The sequence below is a fragment of the Diadema antillarum genome, unplaced genomic scaffold, assembly GCF_040938485.1.
Source record: "Diadema antillarum isolate AM-2024a unplaced genomic scaffold, OU_Dant_1.0 scf00000051, whole genome shotgun sequence".
Taxonomy (NCBI): domain Eukaryota; kingdom Metazoa; phylum Echinodermata; class Echinoidea; order Diadematoida; family Diadematidae; genus Diadema; species Diadema antillarum.
The window spans coordinates 715,761-738,963 of NW_027270940.1; the positions used below are offsets into that span (position 1 = coordinate 715,761).

General features: G+C 39.2%; 1 protein-coding gene across 1 annotated transcript; it reads right to left on the reverse strand.

Annotated features, from left to right (window-relative positions):
• Positions 1-6,963: 6,963 nt before the first annotated feature.
• On the reverse strand, positions 6,964-20,984 carry LOC139715590 (ubiquitin carboxyl-terminal hydrolase 44-like). Its single transcript, XM_071627152.1, has 10 exons — positions 20,877-20,984; positions 20,161-20,279; positions 17,723-17,896; positions 14,687-15,097; positions 14,066-14,216; positions 12,964-13,127; positions 11,491-11,640; positions 9,543-9,752; positions 7,724-7,957; positions 6,964-7,134 (listed from the first exon to the last, which is right to left on the reverse strand). The coding sequence occupies exons 1-10, from the start codon at positions 20,982-20,984 to the stop codon at positions 6,966-6,968; spliced, it is 1,890 nt and encodes a 629-aa protein (XP_071483253.1). The 3' UTR covers positions 6,964-6,965.
• Between the last annotated feature and the right edge of the window lie 2,219 nt (positions 20,985-23,203).

Genomic DNA, 23,203 nt, shown 5'->3' on the forward strand with positions numbered 1-23,203 from the left:
GCAATATTTAGCAGTTGATGCTTGCACTGATAAATGAAAGACAACTCAATATCTTAGTGGATGTTCCTTTGCTTATTTCTTATGCTTTGTTTTGTTGTTTTTGTACTTTTTACAACAGCCTGTTTCCTGACTACTGTAAAAAACGAAAATAGAGTCACTGTAATTTCTGTAAAACAGATACAGTGATCTTCTAATCAAATCTTCATTGATTCTAAAGAGGATATTAGCTAGCTATAGTTTGCTTTGGAGGTTTTGGAGGTTTTTTAGTTTACTTTGGAGGTTTCAGATGGATAGGAATTATGAATTGTATTTAAGCACTATACTAAAGAGGAAATAGACATAAACAGAAGCACAAATTTTCCAATCTTTTTGTATTTTTCAATAGCTGTAACAAGCATTCATGTGTATTTACAATGGGTATTGACTCCCATCGAACAACTCGATTTCCCAACTCTAAATGTTGCTTTTATCAATATTCATTCCTAATGAATGACTTTTTTTTTTCCATTTTGGAAGAAAATCGTCTGTGATGATATTTGATGCCTCCTGTTTTATATGAAGTGATGACATTGTCCTGAAAAAAAAAACACCTTCTTTTCTCTTACAACAATGACACCCCCCCCCCAAGAGGTTAATATTTAATTGTTTTGATAATTGCTCCTATAATTTATGATTGTACTTCATTGAAAACAGTATTGCATTTTGACCATCCAATTCTGGATCAATATTCTTGGCAACTACCACTAGCAGAATGCATTTATGTTGTGAGCTTGCACTTGATACAATGGATGCAGATGCTCTATACACTACCCAAAGCAATTACTGGTACGCTTTTATGTCTATATGAAAATGTTGCAAATATGAGTGATCAAATTTATGAATCATCTTGATTTGTCCATCCATTCCATTCTGTGAACTCGGCTCTACAGTCCCTGTCAAACAGCTTGAAGGAACGCAGTATCGTCGCATCAGAAGCACAATAAAGTTATCGTTTTGCAATGGCAATTTCAGTGAGATTGTGAATGTGTGATCTGTCCTGCTGCAGAGCAATTTCGTTTTTGTCCCAGTCTTGACCGGATGTCTGTCCGCCTATTTTGTACTTTTGTGTGAACTTTTTTTGTCATCGTGTTTTACCGTCAATTTATAGTACAATTAATCCACACTGTCCATTAATTGGCCGCACGTTATGTGGATTAAAATTCAACAATAAGATCAATAACATAAAGATAAAGAATTAAATCAACTTATCTCGACCTACTGTTTTTAATTCCGAGAACGGTTTCACGTCCGATCTTGAACGCTCCTCGGACTGTCGGAATTAAAAACAGCAAGTCCAGATGAAATGATTTAATTTTGTGCCTTTATTGAACGTTACCTGGATAAATCAGAACTTACACCAATTGATTAAGATCAATAAAACTTCACCAAAATCAGACAACGATGAAAGTGATGGAATTTGATAGTTTTATTATGTTTTCATTAAATCATTAGAAACCACGTGAGATTAAAGGATTATGCCATTGCCTCGTAAGTCTCTAAGTGACTTGCTCACTAATCTCCTTTCTGAATTTCCGTTTTTAGCTCACCAGAGCCGAAGGCTCAAGGGAGCTAATGCGATCGCTCTTCGTCCAGTGTCCGTCTTGCGTCGTCCGTCGTGCTTTGTGTGCAAACTTTTTACAATTTCATCTTCTTCTTAAAAACCCCCAAATGGATTTTTAACAAACTTGGCAGGTAGCATCCTCAGGGAGATCTCAGTTTGTTCAAAATGGCACCACAGGGAGCCCCCCCCCCCCCCCGAAAAAAAGGAATCTTTCAAATCTTCTTCTCTAGAACAAGAAGTGATAGAGCTAAGCTGATATATATGAGTTAGTATATTTATGATCGTATAGTCTTAAGTTTGTTCATGACAAATCCAGGGGTGCCACTCTCCCCATGGAGGGGGGGGGGGTTCCAAATTGGGGTCTAAATTTTACATTTTCACCTTCGTCTTGAAAACTTCATGCATGGAACACAAGAATTGACACGTGTACAATGTACTTAAAAAAGTGATCCAATGGCTTTGTATGAAAATGATTGATAACGTACCTCCTGAACGTAAGAGCTCTACCAAATTTCTAGGTGTCCTCATTGATGAAAATCTAACTTGGAACGAACATACGACACGTCATTATGTCACAACTTGTCATACTTCCAGAAATGTATAGGTGTTCTTTTCTAAGACTAAAAGTTATTTTCCCCAAAATACTCTTTGAATATTTTGCAATTACCTTATACTACATAACGTTTATTGCAATAGTGTGGGCTACAAGTGCGAAGACTATAGCTCGACTGTATTTATTTTGTTATTACAAAAGAAAGCTATATGCATTCGTCACTCGTAATGGCTCACAATATCTAGCCCATGCAAATCTACTCTTTAATCAATCAAAACCAATAAACATTATATCCTCCAATTTATTTTTTTTTATGTTTAGATACTGAATAATTTACTCCCAGTTTCTTTTCACGAGTTTTTCAAATTGAATAATACTGTTCATTATTATCCTACTCGCAATACGCAAAGCTTTCATTAATTCAGTAATCCCAAGCTATTAATTGGACAAAAATCCATAAGACATAATGGGCCAGACTTCTGGAACGCACTTCCAGATTATCTTGAATAATGTAAAACGGTGTATATTCGTTTAAGAAAACTATCATACTACAATCTGTGAACATAGTTTTTGTATATTGACATGGCTCTTTCTTACATTTTGTGAATTCAATTTAAAGTTCCTTCGAAATATGCACAATATTTCTGTGACTACCCATTTCATTTTGTCACCATCACTTTCATCATCACCACCATCACTGTCATCTTCATTGATTATCATTATTTTCATTCATCATCACCCTGCTGTCATCATTATAATTATAATTTACCATGTCTTTGTTAGTATTTATGCACTAGAATATAAAGTCTATAATGCATAATTTTGTTTATACTACATACTGCTAAACAATATGCTCTCGCCCTGTCCCCTCCCCTCTTCCCCCGTTAGGTACATGGGCTGCCACGTGTTAAAACAACCGCTTGTATCAGTAAACTTGCTTGTATGATAGTGACAGTCCTATACATAACTTCATAGTTAATATTTTGCTAATTTTTGGTATGATATGAATTTTGTCGGTGTAATTTTTCTATACATTCATGTACTTTCTTTGAATCATGTACATTGTATATTGACGTTTTCGGTTATGTTACTGAAACGAAAATTTGATTAATATATGAAATTATGTTGAAGAAAATCAAGTTAAAATCAAATCAAAATGATTCATGCCCATGCACGATCGTCAAAGGTGGCAAAATGATTAATTTTCTTGTGGAAGGTGGCGAATATATAGCAGTTCCATGACATATTGTTGGTTGCTGTGTTTTTCTTTCAATTTCAAAATGTAATTTGCATTATTGCAAGCTCCATTAAATTATAAGGGAACACTCTGTCTTATTAAAATGGGTTTAATTATCTATATCTCCGAAAACTGCAATGTCCCTGGGCGAAAAAAAAACTACAATAACATGACGTAATGTCGATACTTTGCCCTTTATGTTCTGAAACTTTCGGGTCACTATTTTTTGTTCTTTTTCTTTTAACGGTGAAATGGAATACAGTATTGAGAAAGGGCTTGGTAAGGACGTTTTGTTCTGTTCAGAAGGTTACACTCATGAAATTGAGCCAAATCTATCATTTTTTTTTTGTTATTCATGTTAATGATTTCTTGTTTCTGTTTTGAAGTCATTAACATGTCACATCCTCATGAAAATACAGAGCAATCTGAAATATCATTATTTTATGAAGAAAAAAAAACAATCACTGTAAACTTGTACAGGCTAAAAAAAAAAAAAAAAATGTCTGCACTCATCGGTCAAGAAGACAGCCTTTGACATATTTCTGAAGGAGTAATTTCTTCTTAATGTACTCACAAGCATTTTTACAATTGATATGGATGTTACAGCTGGGGTGTACGTTCCTGTCTGGAAACTTCAAAACTATAAGTGCCATGAAAACATATCTAAGTCTAGATCTGTGAAGAAAATTGTGTTGCCCCGACTGTTACAGTGGCATATAGGTGCCGATTCACGCGGAGAATGATCACGCATTGTCTCAATTGTGTTTTGATAAACTCATAACCTTAAAGAAAATGTGACATGGCAGAATAGAAAGTTAAACACGATCCATTGCAAATGTTTACCTATTGTATGTTATTTTCTTGTGCGAGTGAGCAGTGACTGCACAGAAACTTTAACAATTCATAACTTTTTAACAGATTGTCCGATTCTCCTCAAACTTTTACTGATGCGTTCTACGTATATTGCTCAATCTCAATCCACATGTTATATGAAGGTGAACTTGTCCTTTAAACATGAATGCGTAAATAATCCTTTAATAATTGCTTTAAGGTGTATAAATACAGCAGAGACAAGACTAACAGAGAAACAAAAAATATATACAAGACAGGCACAATCATTATCATGAGCTACACACCGAAGTATACCAACAAGAACACTATGCAAACGAAACAATAGAACGAAAATTGGGAAGGGCGTTGAAAAAAGATAAAAGGAAAAAAATGGTAGAGTCATTCAAATGCTCAGAACAGGCATTTGTTTGTTTGCTTGATAAGTTATTCATAATATGTTATTCATTATTTATTTACAAAGGCATTTATATATGGCATATGTTACACACAAATATAATCTGAAATATTCATGGCGATACAAGAAAATGAACAGATTTCTGTTTATCTATAGGCCTACCTACCTACTTACTTATTATACCTTTATACCTATCTATCTATCTATCTATCTATCTATCTATTTATCTATCTATCTATCTATCTATCTATCTATCTATCTATCTATCTACCTACCTGTCTGTCTGTCTGTCTGTCCGTCTATACGATCTATTATCTCTAGCTATGGTATAATATTCATCATACCTTTCTCCATAATATGAACCTTCGGACATGCATATCAACGTCTATATAATATTCAGGATTTAAAGATATAGGTACCACGGTACATTAATAAAATATTTTCTGATTGTATGATGTCATATCACGCTCTGAATGTACACGTGAGGTCGTCGTACTTTTTAGTTGTAAACATGGCGGCGACCTTATCTAAAGAAGATGTGGTGAGAAGGAAACACCGTGGGCAGATCCAGCTGGGACTTGTTACTTACAGCTACACAGGAGACAGCAGCTCCGAAGACGATGACGATGACGATTCCGATGTCGTCAGAAAGGGTGAAGTCCGCGTCTCATGGTATCCAAAAGGTCGTGTTGAGGTCCTCGCGGAAGATAAGGTGTGTTCAGTGCGAGGGTGAAATGTATACCGGCTGTTCGCAGTGTGGTCCCATACGTTGGATAAATTGTTGGCAACTTTACTGCCGCCATCCATACCGTGCATGTTATGTCCAACGGTGGTCCAATGTCGGTGAAATCAGATGTAAAGTGATATCCTTTGCCTTGATTCATCACCGTATCCATGACAATTCATTCTAGTAATCTACGAAAGTAGATTTAGGGCACTGAAATAGTTTCGTGATCATTGACGTTGTGTCATTGTACTTGACATTGTAGGGTCTAATTTTATACTCCTGCTGTTTCCAGATCAGTCGGTTCCGGGATGGAAACCCGCTCATGATCATGCATGGATTCATGAGGGGGGCCCTGCCTGCTCTGAATTAATAATGATCCCTCCTCCTCATGAGCATGGCCAGGGTGCTGATGAAGCCCTCGGGGTGATATCATATGCTCATGTAGCCCGACCAGACACTAGTGTTACGCTATGCGAAAACAGACGTACCATGTACAGCGACTGGGCTGTGTATAGTTAATGCTCATGATGCACATGATGAGGCCCCTTGACGTTGTTCACTTATCATCCATCTCACATCTGACATAAAAATCGTTGCAAGTTCACACAGACTACACAGTAATTTTTGTTACACACACATACAATATGTATGTCCACTCTCAATTTCTCCTCCTCCCTTAACTCCTAATTCCTTATAGCAAACTTGATAGCTAGATGGATACTGGAATCAATTAAAGGATTATTTCTTCTTTCTTTTCACATCCTTCTCTTTCTCCTCCTCCTCTTCCTTCTTATCACTATTATTATCATTATTCTCCTCCTCCTAATACCTCTAATTCTTTACAGCAGACTGAATACTAAATAACCATTGTAATATTGCAATCAAATCCAGGATTATTTCTTCTTCCTTCACTCTTTCTTCTCCTCTTCCTCCTCTTCTTCCTTCTTATCACTATTATTATCATTCTCCTCCTCCTAAAACCTCTTAATTCCTAACAGCAGATTAAATATTATATAACCATGGTAATATTGCAATCAAATCCAGGATTTTTTCTTCTTCCTTCTCTCTTTCTTCTCCTCTTCCTCCTCCTCCTCCTCTTCTACCTTCTTATCACTATTATTATTATTATTCTCCTCCTAATACCTCTTAATTCCTTTTAATACAGCAGATTAAATACTATATAACCATTGTAATATTGCAATCAAATCCAGGATTATTTCTTCTTCCTTCTCTCCTTCTCCTCTTCCTCCTCCTCCTCCTCTTCTACCTTCTTATCACTATTATTATTATTATTCTCCTCCTAATACCTCTTAATTCCTTTTAATACAGCAGATTAAATACTATATAACCATTGTAATATTGCAATCAAATCCAGGATTATTTCTTCTTCCTTCTCTCCTTCTCCTCTTCCTCCTCCTCCTCCTCTTCTACCTTCTTATCACTATTATTATTATTATTCTCCTCCTAATACCTCTTAATTCCTTTTAATACAGCAGATTAAATACTATATAACCATGGTAATATTGCAATCAAATCCAGGATTTTTTCTTCTTCCTTCTCTCCTTCTCCTCCTCCTCATCCTTCTCTCGATCTTCCTGTGACTTACCCCCTGCCGTGGTGGATGACCGCTGCGGTCAGGTCATACATGTAGTCCTCGCCGGTCAGTATGCGCCGGCTATTTGGGTCCAGGAGACAGAACTGCCTCATGTCCAGTTCTTCATCAAACTTGACCGGCACGTGGATCTTCTCTCGGTGGTTCCTCCCTGACCACCTGGGCAACAAATGACGAAACAACACACTTTCTATGAATAGATAGATAAGTAGAGAATGAGATAGATAGATAGATTGATAGATGAATACACTGCAGATAGATAGACAGACAGATTGATGGATTGACAGACAGATAAGATAAATAGACGAATATAGATAAAGAGACAGATAGATAGGTGAATAGATATGTAAATAAACATATAGAAAGACTGTATGGACAGATACATAGACAGACATATAGACAGATAGACAGACAGATAGATACTGTAGATGAACAGATAAACACATTTCTATGCAAATTGACAGATAGACATATAGATAGATAAATATATTGAAAGACAGATAGATAGACAAACAGATAGAGAGATAGATAGATAGATAGACAAATACATGTAGATAGATAAATGGATAAATAGATAGATACCTAGCTGGATAGATAGATAGACAAACAGTTAAATACATACATACACTGTAAATAGATAAATAGACACACAGACAGACCAACAGATCTACAGATGTCCATACAGTATGTTGTGCTTCTCTTCAACATGAAGAAAGATCACCATCATCACCACGGTAACCAGATTTACCTGAATCTCTTGAGGTGGAGGCGGAGGACATGAGGTAGCTTGGTGATGAGAAGCCGCTTGGTGGCCTCCGTCCGGATGACGGGTTTGCCCGAGGCCTGCCTCCGGCGGCTGTTGCACTCCTCGCACTGGTAGACGGGCCCGTCGAGATGCTCCACCTCGGTGAACTTGGACAGCATCTCCGTCAGGTGGCAGGTGTCCTCCGAGATGTCTGTCCGGTGGCAGCTAAACTGATACCTGGAGAGAGCAAAGAAAGAGAGAGAGATAAATAGACAGGTACAATGAGATAACAGAGGTGACAATAGCCCCATTCACACATAGGAGTTTATCCGTTTTTGCATCATGGACTGATGAATCTATTCTATTTGCCAAGTGATGACATGAGTTGCGTGCACACACCTAGGAGTTTCTGGTTTTTACATTTCGTCATCGTTCACATGTGACCAAAAAAAAAAATAATAATAATTTGGCTGCATATGAACCATATGGGGGGGGGGGGGGGGGGGCATCAAAAGATGTGGGAGACTCAAAAGAAAAAAGTCACGAAACATCACAGCGAAAGCTTTTCGCAATAGCGAGGGGGAGGGGCCTCAGAGCCCCCCGGCCTAGCTAGGGTTAAATCTTTGAGGTTTTGTCTGTCCTGATGCAGCTGTACTGACACCTTGGAGAAGAGAGATATATGGGTACAAACCACAAGATAATCGTGGTGACACTACATGCATCCACACAAAAGAGTTATCTGTTTTTGCATCGCGATGAGTCATGACGAGGCCACAAACCATAGTATCCTCTAAACTCTGTTCGAGCGATACAATAAGCTGGACAGATTTAAACCCATTATACCAAGGTCAGAATTCACTATGAGGTAATTTAAGGCATGCCATGCTTTTTGACAGGAGTTTCTTTGCAAAGCTACAAAGGGAATCGACACATCTGAAAGTAGAAGGGTCAAAGAGAAATTCCATTGCAGCTGAAAGTTAGTCTGAAAGAAGGAATAAATTTTTCTTCGCACAATAATGAAACTTTGATGAAATCACATGAAAAATATTAAAGCAAGATATGACATTTTGAAGTTTCAAATTTTTCAGGAAACAATTTTTGAACAGTCAAAATGAATATCCATCTTTGATGTAAACCAAAAACGGTTCGTCTTCGGACTTTTATGTGGTGTTTTTTTTTTTCAATAAAACCAAAATTGAATTGAATGCTAATGGTGAAGTGACCATATCATCCCCTCACAACTTGCCATATAGTTTGTACATAAAATTTTGAAATTTCCAGTTTTTCATTCAAATGTAATTACACCCCAGGCTCAGATTCTGATATATCTAACTGATCATAATTCTGAAGATATTCAACCAGGAAAAAAAAATCACATGTTTTAAACATTGAAGTTTTTATCATCATCATAATCATCATTTTTTTTTTTTTCGTACACAATCCATGGAAAATTGTGGTGATGACATGATCAGCTCACTCATTTGCATATTCATATCAACTCTCCGAGAAAAATGCTGCAAAAATTAGCAAAGCTTCGCAACATCATAACTTCCCTAATTTCCATCTGATTTTGACATAATTTTTACTGTTACATTCATAATATTTTACTCTTTCTTATCAGACTAACTAAACTGGGCCCTGTTTCATAAAGCTGTTCGTAAAGTTACGAACAACTTACGAGCAACTGGTGATCAGTTCTGATGTACTATACTTATCAGAATTTCAATAATTCAGCACAAGAACTGATCACCAGTCGCTCGTAAGTTGTTCATAACTTTACAAACAGCTTTATGAAACAGGGCCCTGGAATGATTTGCCTTACCTTTCTGGGAACTCTAGGGACAGGTCCCAGAAGGGTTCGTACGTGTTGGACTTGGTCCGGCACTTGAGGCACATCACTTGGGACACCAGCCATCCCTCAAAGATGTTGGGGACAATCTCCTTGGTTGCCACGGCAGCGCCGCTCCCTAGCGACAGGCTGACGGGCGCGGCCAGCCCCTGCAGCTCTGAGTGAATCTTGTCCATGAATTCACTGTAGAGAGAAAAGACAGGGAAGAGGTTTAAGTACAGTTTGACCTCGATTATCTGGCCTCCTTTTATCAGGAAATCTCTATTATCCGGACGCGTTCATGCAGTGAAGGACCCTTTTTTTTTTCATCCAAAACTTGAGAAAAAACATTGACTTTAACATCTTTTCATGGATCTATTTCACTAATTTCATAAAAAAGTGCATGATAGGTTTCTCAATATCTAATGAGGTAAAACATGCATGATTTTCACATAAAGATATACTTCATTTTTGTGAAAATGGGACTACAATTTTGCGCAGGCTAGCATATATTACACCACCGTTGCAGGATACGCTACCTGCCTAGCTGCCAGTGTACTGGGACGGCAGCTTGGACGGCAGCTACATGTGTATACATTAACATTGTGTCTCCCATATCCAGCCAATTCGCTTATCCGGATGGGCGCCGGTCCCGACATGGCCGGATAATCGAGGTCGAACTGTAGAAATCATTTCTTGGACAGCTCACAGATTTCTGGCTCTAAAGGCCTCTAGAAAACCTGTAAATAGTACTGCCTGTGTGCTCTGAAGACGACATCTCTTCTTCAAGTTGTTTTTGATTTCTTCTGGGCTAAATCATCAGTGTCTAGTGAACGATTCGGGTTCGTTGAGGGCAGCAGACAATTTGTGGCACTGGGCGCAGCCATTAGCTCAAATTGCGGTGTCCCAGCCGACCCCCCCTCCTCTCCCCCACCCCCGGGCAACATGTTTATCACGCACTTAGTAGCAGGAGTACGCGCACTTGTAACAAAGGTTCGCGCACTGAGCAAGCGTTCGTGCACTCAGTACGAGACGCCTATTGGCTAAAACAACCATGCATCAGTCTTTCATTCCATGCGCGTGAGAAGGGTGGGGGAGAGGGAGGGGGGGTCGGCCGGGACACCGCAGTAATGGCACTGCCCATGCCAATAATACACAAACCGCCTCACAGAATCAGTCTATAAGCTCCTGTACTTTTTTGGGGGCTCTTTCTTTACCAGTCTACCTCACCCAGTGACTGATAACAGCCTGTTCTTAGCTGAGTGTTCAATTTGTTTTCCACTACTGTCTAATCCCTTTTAATCATCATAGCTTACAATGTATGTCTGTATCCTTCTAGTGGCATTTCCATTTCAACAGACTGATTTTGATCGCTCTCTTTTTTTCTGTCATTGTTCATCTGTCAGCCCATCTGTCATTCTCCCTCTCCCTTTCCATCAGTCCATCTCTTTTTCTTTCTTTCTTTCTCTGTCTGTCTGTCTGTTTCTTTTCTTTCTCTCATTTTTGTCTGTCTCTCAGTCTTTTTCTGTTTGTCCGTCTTTCCCTTTTTCCGTTTCTCTTCCTCACATTGTCTGTTTGTCTGTGTCTGTCTCAGTCTCTTTTCCTCTTTTTCTGATTGTCCATGTCTCTCTCTCTCTCTTTTTGTCACTGCTGTTTGTAAACTTGGTCTGTCTGTCTCTCTCTCTCTCCCTCTTTCTGTCTGTCAATCTTTCTACTGTAAAACCTGAAATTTTTGCGTGCCCTTTAATTTCGCCTGAGCCAAGATTTGCAAAATTAAAATGCAAACGAAAGTTCTTGTCTACACTCTAATGCATCTGATGCCAAATTGGCAATTTGTGAAAATTTCATGCCGCAAAAAAAGGCAGTCGGCTCCAGATCGCGAAAATTTCATGTCACAAATATTTCTTGCTTTACTGTATCTTTCTCTTTCTCTGAGACTCACCATAGGAACTCCTGAGCATCTTGCTGGGAGTACCCTCTGAAGGACGGTATCAACCTCCAGACGGAGCTGAGAATACCATGGGGTGAGACAATAGCCCACTTCCCAGACCACATCACCCGGAACAGCATGTGCAGCTCATGGCATAGTGGGCTACAAAAAACAAGAAGAAAAAATATGAGTCACATAGTGTACATCAAGGAAAATGTTTTCAAAAAAGGCCAAGCCATTAAAGTAAAATCCATGAAAATTCTACACAGAATATGAAAGTCATAATGGAGCTGTGGCATGGTGGATAAGACTCCCAACTCCCTATCGGAGGACCCGAGTTCGATTCCCGCCCAGTGCTTACGTCCTTGGACAAGATGTTTTTACCCATCATGTCCCTCTTGACCCAGGTGTATGAATGGGTACCTGGCAATGCTAGGGTAATCATAATAGCAGGGCCCTTTGGTAGAGCAGTGGCAACACTGAAGAGGCTACCCTGGTTAAAGAAGACCTTATTATACATGTATGTGATCCTGCATCACAAAACGCACAGAAAGTCGCCAGACATGAAATTTTAGTTAAGAGCATAATCTAAAAGAGCAGACTTTACGCTTTAAAATGATGTATAACTCAAATCAAATGGACTCTCCTAACCTATCTAAATATTGGAGAGAAAGCACACACTCAGGAAAAGTGTGAACTGAGAAAAGAGGCTCTGAAGTGCAGTGTCTCTTCAAGCACTAAATCTTTACCAAGCCGCACTGGCTGTGCAACGAATGGGACAAAAAACAGGATGTAAACCACCAGAGTAACAACAATGAAGGGATTTTCAGATTAAACTGAAATTGAGCGTGCCTTATTAACACATTCTGTTCATAATTGATGCTAACTTTCAAAGCAGTAGCATCATCCTTTCAAAAGTTATTAGAGTTGAAAGTGAAGAGTGTGTATAAGGTTTTTAAGAAATGAAAAGGGGACTCTAAAAACACACCTAATCACACTATTCTAACAAAAAGTGTTCAAGATAAACTGCTAAAAAACACACTTTCCTGCCCGTTTTATGATCCCAAATTTTAGCATAATGTACAAGAAGACTTGCATCTTTCAGAAAATATGAAAAAGTCAAGATCGGTTAGGTTGACCCATTTCACTTATTTTCAGTCCTCACACAAAATCAGTGTGTGCGACTTTTTGTTCGTTCTGTAGCGCACAGTCACATATCATAGCTGAGAATACTATGGAGCAAGACAGTGGTCCACTTCCTGACCACATCATCGTGCTGCACAGCATGTGCAGCTTGTGGCATAGTGGGCTAAAAAAAAAAAACAGATACATTGTACATCCAAGAACAGCAGGAAAAAGCAAGAGCTCATATACCAAGGAAAACAAAATTTTCAACAACAATGCAATATCCTGTGAATCCACTCTACACTTTACTGTCATTCAGCCCTAAGAAGATAAATGAGCGAATATCTGACGGTCACTCACTAGTTGTTGTTGACCTTTCGGGGGTCTTTGCACTTTGAGGGGTCCACGGCCTCCTTGGTGTCGTCCGAGCCGCCGTTGAGCCCGCCCCCTCCCGGGGAGCGCTGCCGCTGGTGCCGCTGGACACGGCTGGAGCTGGACTCACCACTCCTTGGAGTCTGGGTCAGCTGGAGGGAGAAAGGGTCACAAGGAATAATAGTGATGACAATAATTGTAATAGTAGCAGTAGTAGAAGTAGTAGTAGTAGTAGCAGTAATACTAGCAATCATAACTAGAGAAGCACTCTGAGAGCGCAAACCTCCGCCAAGCAGCTCATTTCCACCACTGATCTTCTTCTTTCATAGAGATCAGTGATTTCCACCCATACATACGCCTATGCATGTTGAACATTGCCCAATTTCCCAATATAGAAGCCCTTGTTATGTCATAAAATTCAAGCTGCTCGGTGCACCTCGCCCTAGCAGAAACTGGAGCACTCACTTTAGTGTACGAATGTTAAACCTAAAAAATGCGCAGCTTGAATCATTCCCAAGTTCATTGACCCTACCTGCCAAGTATCAAAAACACTTCATAGAATCCATAAAAGTTTCTGGATCACTACCAAAAATTAATCATCTGTTCCTTGTGTCATTCTCAAACTTTCCTGCAAGTTCCATCCAAATCTGTGCACAGCTTTTAGAGTCATTTTGCACACGGACAAACAAACCAACAGAAATGAACACATAGCCTTCTCCCTTGGCGGAGGTAATGACGATAATCATCACAATTATGATAACAGCGAAAATGGTAAGGATGATGATAATTAGAATTAAAACAAGGGCTGCTAAATGCTTTTCAGGGCAAGTGGGGGAGCTGCAGACAGGGGAGGTCAACAAGGTCAATGGTACCCTACCCCGGCTTGAAAGAATCTGAGGACATAACCTTCAGAGAGTTCTGGATACATGGTGGTGGGTGGGTGGGGGGGGGGGGGGGGGGCTGCAGCCCCTCAAACCCTACATGGTTCCTTGGCCCCTGAATAAGAACAATAACAATCATCATCATTATCACCATCATCACCAACCTCAAAAATTCAGATGATGGAAGTCTAGCTTCCGAAATACAGTACCTTAAAGCATTCCACTGTGGTTTGTCTCATGTACTCGTGAGTCCTTTTCCTGTTGGTTAAAACCGCATTCTGACCCTTAACCTCTGACCTGGAGCTGGGTCGCAGGTCAATCTCCACCTTCAGGAAGCAGTCTCGAAACTTCAGTAGATGGCTGTCAAGGAGAAAAGAAAACAAGGTAGAAATGGACAAAAGTTAACATTTCTGGTACAATTTAATATGAAATCATTTCGGTAAGTTTTGGTCCAAACTCCTAAAATGCAAGGGCACCTCTTTGGTATTAGATGTCTGAATGTTGATATGCTCAAGGATATGCTAGCGCTAATCTGTTTTGTTACATCATTATGTACACTGTAGGTACTTTATCAAAGTACGACATTGGTTAATATGTTGACATTGCACTGACTCAGCATGCCGCTTACTGTTTTTGTGTGCATTACTTTTACTTGAAATAATTAATATTACTGAGCTAGAGACAGGGCTACAATGCATAGAAGTATTTCATTTTACTGCGCCCACGCACAATCTATTTTCAGAGCTTCATGTAAGACTTCCTTTCAACATTACACAGAATGCAGTTACCAGAGGTCAATTAGACGTTAACAGAATGGAGCTCTAGTGTACCTCAGCACTTGTAGGATGGAGTTCATGTAACACGTGTTGCCAAGGTTACGTAGCCCCGTCACACCAGGGGTCAGCACCGTCCACTTGCGCTTGATCGGGGTCACCACCTTCTGGACCCGCTTGGCCACCTTGTGGTGGGTGTGGCTTCTCTGCACCCCACCACTGCTGCTGCCGACGCCCTGGTTCTCCACACAGCTCGGGTCCTTAAATGTGATTTCCTCATCGTCCTCCACGTTGGGCTCCCGCTTGGGGGTTGGGACCTTGGTGGGCGTCCGCTGGTGGTTTTGTCCTGTGACCTTGTCCCCGTGGACGAGGTGCTTCCACGCCAGGAACGTCGTCGATAGCAACACAAAGCGGCGGTGGATGAGGGCAGTGTGCCCCTTGTCTTTCATCACAAAGGAGTCCTCTTTCCTAATGAGAGGAAGTGGAAAGAATCTCTTCTGCCTAAATGATCAGACATCATAAAATCTGCTTCATTAGTATGCTGCGACACAGCATCATACAATGTGTGAGCACAACTTGAAATTCACAATGGTCTTGGTGTAAATCTCATTCTTTTGATAAAAACCTCCACTACTCTGGTCAAATGATTCTGTTCAATCCACTAAATCTCATTTGGATATGGTGTAGTACTGGGTAATTCCATGAAGTTGGGGCAGTGTCCATGTACTTGTAGCATTGTGATATTTGAAAAATACATTTCAGCATAACTCAATATTAATTATGCTATACATTTATTGTTTGTAGGCTTTACATTTGCATTGAGGCCACACATTTTCCTGGAAATTTTGTGCCATTCAGATTCAATTTTGATGAAGTTATTAAACAATATGTAACGGTGTCCTGTAGCATCGTGACGTGTCCACGTAGCATCGTGAAATTTGAACATTTGGTCCTAAGAGACAAATTATGGCAATTAGCTTGACCCAAATTTGATGCATGATATGCATATTCCTAGATTAGTCAGATAGCTATTTCTCAAATTTCCTGTACACAGTTTTAATTTTAAAAGAAAACTAGATATATCGCTACGGCTACTGATATGCCTCCGCCATAATGCATGGTTCTCCTAATAGGTCTATAGTACAATGTCTTGACAATGTGTGATGACAGTTTCACACAATTGGCAAAATATTAAAATGACAGGTTTGACACAAATGTGCTGAATGTTCACTTTCCTAGAACTAGGTTCAATTGGATGAATGATTAAAATGTCAGAGTGCAGGTATTTGGGGAACTGATGATTTTTACTTGACTTTTGACCCTTTTATAAGTTTATGCATTGAGTAATTTTCAAGGTATTGAGAAAAAGTATAATTTCAGTATCAAATGGGAAAATAGCATTATCTAAACCTGGCCTTTGACCTTTGACCTCACAGTTCCAAAGAGAATCACTGTTAGGTTGAACATGCATAAATATGTAAGTTTCATGATGATACCTTGAGTTACTTTCGAGATATGGAGGAAAAAGTGCAATTTAGCACTTTCACTTGACCTTTTACCTTTTGACCTTTGACCTTTTGGCAAGAAACTTCCCCAAAAATATATATTGGGTAATACATGCCATACATCAAGTTTTAAAAAAAAAACAAACTTCAGGCATATATTGCATTTTAAGGAAAGTAGTGATATTTTGAGGAGTTGACCTTGACCTTTGACCCCCTGACCTTTGACCCATGACCCCCAACTTCCCTAGATAATCACTGCCCATCGGTACAAGCATATATACTAAGTTCCATGAAGATACCTTGAACCATTTGCGAGATATGGAGAAAAACATGAAATTTCAATTTTTTTTTTCACAAAAATAACCTGTGACCTTTGACCTTTGACCCTGTGACCCTATAATCCACACAAAGTATCATCCCCCAAGGATATACCCTCATACCAAGTTTAATGTAAAACCACCACACGGTTCTTGAGATATCGACAAAAACAAAACGGGACGGACGGACGTACGTACGGACGTACGGACGTACGGACGGACGGACGGACGGACGGACGGACGACCCGAAAACATAATGCCTCCGGCCACTTCGTTGCGGAGGCATAATTACAAAATGTATCATGATGCTACGCGGTGTCCTTTTTTGTTACATTTGGTGGACACCGTGTAGCATAGTGACACATTGTCTAATTTTCCTCTAAAAGTAAAACTGTGGAAAATAGAGTTAAGCTCTATCTGACTAATCTAGTAATTATGCATATTATATCAAATTTTGGTCAAGCTACCTGTGTATGTAATTGCATTAATTTGTCTTACAGGACCAGATTTTAACTATCACGATGCTACATGGACACGTCACGATGCTACAGGACACCGTTACATTTTTTTAAAATAACTTCATCAAAATTGAATCTGAATGGCACAAAATTTCCAGGAAAATGTGTGGCCTCAATGCAAATGTAAAGCCTACAAACAATAAATGTATAGCATAATTAATATTGAGTTACATCATTGTATGCTAAAATGTAACACTTTGTGCCCCAACTTCATGGAATTACCCTACTCTATCTCAACTGTTCCAAGTATGGTCAGTGTGATTATTACAGAAATCTTGAAACTTTTATTTTTCTCAGATAATGAGACCATATAAATCCCCAGTGTACTGCAGCAACATTGCTACTATGGGAGTTACAGCATTCAAACAACCTGGGGCATTTCATAACTGACGTGAAAACCCAAGTCTGGGAGGGAATTAAGTTATTGTCGAAAACATTAGCTTGGCAAGATGTGTGCACCAACAGGGTTCAAGATGATCTTGTAATGAACAAAAATGTTTGTAATCTTTTTTATGGGTGTGAAATGGACTTGGCAGAGAGACTATACTTCCTTTCTACATATGTGAAATGGACTTGAAAGACAGACTTGCCCATAATTTTATCTGATCTTGTCATGACTAAATACCTCTTTTTCTAAGAGTGTGGAATGGGCTTAACAAAAGGACTTACCCATGACTGTGTTTGATCTTGTCATGACTACATACCTCTTTTCTATGAGTGTGAAATGGGGCGTGACAGACAGATAAGACTTACCCATGACTGTGTTTGAGCTGGCCCGAGTCGACGGACAGGGCACGCAGGAAGCGTCTGCCACTCCTCCCAGCATTCTCCTCAAACGTCTGCTTGGTGATCACCTCGAGCGTGTCGCGCAGAAACTTCAGGTCCCCCGTCACGTTGTCGTTGAGGATGTAATCATCACAATCATAACTGTGCAGATGGGTAAAAATTGAAAAACATAACAGGTCTCCAATTTAATTGAATTTGGGTCAAGGCAACTTTTTGAGGGGGCACAAATCCACTCAAAGGGGCACAAGTGAGTAACAAAATGTTGTGGCCATGAATGATTTGATTTTGAAAAGGGCGTTCGCGACAGCAGGGGGGGGGGGGGGCATGGCGGCAGATTTTTTATGGCTAGTACATATTTCAAGCACTGATATAAATTAATGAATTCTTGCATCGAGTGGTGTTTAATATTGCAACTGATCGACAATGCCCATGATTTTTTGATCATGGGTGCTACTAGAACACTGAATGATCACTGCTTTGGTACATTGATGAAGGGTAATTTGTCAATCAGTTGCAATGCCAAAAACGTTGTGATATTGGTCACAAGACAAAAAACATCAGACATAGGATGTGACATGTGACACTGAAACAAGACACAGTACACAAGGCATATGTACAAAACATTGGACATGGGCCATACAAAACAGGAATTAGGACATGACATCGGAAAGTAAGATACTACAGTAAAACCAGAAATATTCCCAGCATGAAACATTCACAGACTGGACCCAACAGCCCATTTTGCAGCATGAAACTTTTATGAATTGCCGCCCCTAGAAAAACTATGAATAGCTGGTACCCGTATTTACTATACTACATGCACTATGTAGACAAAAAAGCTGTGCGCGAGTTTTACTGTAAAACATGATATATTCGCGGCATGAATTTTTCGCGAATTGGAGCCGACGGCCTTTTTTGCGGCATGAAATTTTCGCATACTGCCACTGGCATTCAATGCATATAGTGTAGACAAGAACTTTCGCGTTCATTTTAATTTCGCGAATCTTGGCGCTCGCGAAATTCGCGAAATTAAAATGCACGCGAAAATTCGTTTTACAGTACTTTCATGAATTGGATTCTCACGAAATTTGCGAAAGTTTCATGCACGCAAATATTTCTGGTTTTACAGCAACACACAGGGTGGTCCACGAGGGGTTTTAGCATGTCACTGCAACATGCTAAAATTCTTGTGCAACATCCTAAAAAGCCAGCAACATGCTATGCAACATCCTTAAGAATTTGCAACAAGCTCAAAGTAAAAGTATTTATTGGTGTGCAAAACATGTGCATAACATAAGAAACATCAAACTACTAGGTACTTTAGATAGTTGTGTGCAAAACATGAGAGAGAACATTGAATGTAAGCAGCACAAAGAGAGATAAGCAGCAAAATATTGCGTACTACGTACTCATCGTGTGCGCTCCGCGCATATTCAATTTCTGCAATATTCTCAGATTCTGAGCTTGCAACATGCTAAAATTTCAAGTTGTGGACCACCCTGAACACACATGGTGTATAACACTCAACATACATCCTACAACATAGGATTAATATGGCAAACAAAATAGGGATAAGACTGATATGAGAACATAGGGTATGATGTATGAAACAGCGTACAAGTCATTGAAAAAGTTGGACATACAACATTCAGATGTTGGACAAAGTTCAAAGAAGGGCTGCTCGCTTTGTGGTCAATGACTATAGGCGGAAGTCCAGTGTTACCGCAATGCTGAAACATTTGGAGTGGGAAAGTCTAGCTGACAGACGACTCTATGCCAGATTGAGCCAGTTCTACATAATTCACAAGGGAAAATCCCCAGTTACAATAACCAAGCTTCAACCCAGAAATTCTAACCGCTCAAGTTGGCGTTTTACACCGGATGCCTACAATATAATTGAGTCCAGAACTGACAGGCATTTGTACTCTTTTCTGTCCAGAACCATACGGGACTGGAATGACCTTCCCTTTGCTATTACATCAATGCCATCCTTGGATAAATTCAAAGCCGCTTTAAATAAGTTGTAAGTCTTATCTGCACCCGACCACAGCATCATGGAACATTCGTTCTGTTGCTGTGTATCCGTGATGATGATGATGGGAATCTGAGCATGGCACATTCAGTCAACCATGCATAAGTGGACCTTGCATAAGTCAAATAATCGCCTTAGTCCAAGGTCTTTTCAAGATCTCTTCTCTTTATATTCTTCTGATTCTAATCCCTCATAAGTCAGATTTTCTCGAAGTCAAAGCTATTTCTTCAGTCCAAATAGATTCAACTTTTATAGGCAAGGTTGACTGTACATTGAGGTCACAGCTCTTCCTGTAAATTAGTCAATGAGCCTATTTTTTTTTTTTTTGCTCAAAGTAATAGAGTTAACACAAATGTGTCAAATTTGCCCTTACCAGAACACATAATGTTCGTTGACTTCGATAGCAAGCGGATGGCCTGTCTCCTTGAAGTGCTTGAGGGCGTGCTCCTCGTTGTAGCGGCCGCATGCCACGTTGGTGCAACTCAGGCAAGCCTGGAAAGGCCATGACAGTTCAGAAAGAGACACGTTTACATTTTATATAGTTCAATGAATGTGTACACATAAAGATTTGAGATAAAGTTACGTAATATTCGTGATGCAAGACTATAAAGGATTAAGAATTAATGATACAATATTGTTTGACATGGAATGATGATAATAACCATGAGGTGTTTGATTTGCAAATTTTTGCTATTTTGAGAGACAACTTGCCCATCCCCTCCCCCAACCATCCCTCCTCCCTTCTCCTGACTTTCCTCTGCTATCCAGCCATGAAGTCCCGCCGGGAACAGTCTGTTGCATAAATTATCTCAAACTCATCAAACTAACAAATTTGAATTTAACTGTACATAAACGCATACAATTTTTTTTTTTTTAATATCATTAAGTGGCGAAAAGTTCATTAGATCTGATCAAATTCAGATTAAAAAATTCATAAACAAATGTATCATAGGCAGTTGCCAATTTGAGAAAGTCACTTGTAAAAACTTTAATCCTCTGTTGCTAAGTAACATTTAGTACATGTTCTAAAATGGAGATAGATAGGTGGGACTACAATTTCCACACCTACGGTACTGTGCTTGCACTCACCCACACACTTTCAGTGGTCCCGCACACGACGCAGTGCCATTCGGAAGGGTCGAGTATCGAATGCTTCTGTCCTAAGCACAGCTTGCTCAGGTGCCGGCAGTGGTCCATCTTCCGACGACGGGGATGTCTCGATCTCGCGGCCCGTCACGAACAAGTTCCTGCGTTGCTACCGTGCAGCTGCTGCTCCAACTTCTCTCATTTCAGCGCAGAAGTGTCCATACGCAAATCACTCAGTTCTTGTATAAACTGCTCTTCGAACAAGCTTGGTCTCCGTTAAAAAGGTCAAGGATGAACTTTGACCTTTGACACACCATGGGTCATAATGAGTTCATTCTTGCACATTTTTAATCATGTACCATCTTACATCATCACTGTCAGCTCTGTTGCATTGCATGCAGATCTATTTCCCCTCAAGTCAAAGTTAGTCTTGCTAGAGATAATTATTGTTGGAGACAGATTCAATGACAGATGCTATTTGCTTAAAAATCAAATCTGATGGCGGGCCTCAATGAATTACTGGTCCAGGAAAGTCGTCAGATGGTCATCGATCTTGTCAGCAATGTGTCCAAAAGGCTCAATTGAGGACAAAACATCTGTAGGTTAGCAAAACAAAATAAAACATTGTGACTAAAAATGGCGTGAAGGCACAACATGCTAAAAATGAGTATACAGTACTGGTAATCAGTTTACAAATCAACAGAAATACCACTAACCTCATGATGCGTGCTACTCTACAGGTGGAAAACAATGTCATCACAAATTCTCTGCCATTCACCTTTTATCCCCACTTCCTGGTAAACGAGGTACATTGAACCACGGTATTTTTTTTTGATTGGGTGCATGAAAGTTTCCCACACACATTCTGTCAGTCATGAAATCGTCCACGAATTCATTTTACACCACTGTTACTGAGAAATTCATGGATAGACACAATTATCGATAGATTTAGACATGCAATTATTTTTGCAGCCAAGGGCCGAGATCTTGGTGACACTACATGACAAAAACAATGTTACTGAAATCAATATTTCACACTACATGTGGCCGTGCATCATAAAACAAACGAAAGTCGCATGCAGGGCAAGTCCAAGATAAGGTCCCCTCAGAAGGCAAAATTTCATCTTTGCTCAATATTGACATGTTTGGTATCATTTTGAAGCTTATGAGTTGAAGTTTTGATTTCCGTGGAGGAAAAAATGATAGTATGTAAATTTATGCAAATTTCAAGGGCTTCATTTGCATAAATGTGAAACACAGCGTTACGTATGGGACATTTATAAAAATTCATATCAATTCAAAGGAAATTAAACAATATTTGATTAATATGTGGACATAAGAAGTTCGTCACATAGTTTAACTTGGTATGAAAATTTAGGGATTATGCAAATGATTATGCAAATTAGCTCGTGTCCTATCATGAGATGTCCCATACGTAACAAAATGAGGTCATTTTTTTAGGTTTTTTCTGAAATTGCTAAGGTTATTTTAATGCCCCTTTGGAAAGTTCTAATTTATTGTTTAGAAAAATTAAATACCAGAGAAAAAAGAAAAAAAAGTAAAAGAAATATTTTTTATTAGGCATTGAAATAATGTTACGTATGGGAATAATGTGTTACGTATGGGACATCCTCATACATATTGCATGTGAATGCATGTAGCTAGCTGGGAAGGTCTCTCAGTACACAAATGGTCAATCATACTGAAGAAAGCATCCCAACATCGTAGCTACTTTTTGAGTTATAGACACTTGAAACAATACATGAACTTGACTGAACAATTTTCAGAAAGGGGGAGGGGAAAATGGCAAAATAAACAATGAAAAATCAGCATTAAAGGGATGGTATAGTTTTTTGTACAAATACATTGTAGGGATTCAGTATTCAACATTTAACGAGATGATTGGACACCGATTATATGAATTACTTAAGAGCATACAATCCTAAGACTAGAGGAATTCAAAGTTTATGTGATGGAGATCCAATTTGAAATGGTTGTGATATGTATATATTTTCTTTTTAAAAAGTAAAATGATTTTTTTTTTTAATTGCAAGTGATACACAAATTGTCCTTATTCAGTTTTCAGTAGTAGCCACAACAAAATTCATGGGTATACATACTGAGGTGTGACTCGAATCAATGACCTGACTGCTAGACAGTCATCATATATCTACTCGATCACTGGGGTTCCATGCAGCAGGTATTGCTTATTTATTAAACTTAATATTTCTTGTGTCAAGTTGTTTTTTATTGAAACTAAATGGCAAACTGCCCTTCATCAATGGAAGTAAACACTTTAAACTATTCAATTTTTCAGTAGTAACTATCCT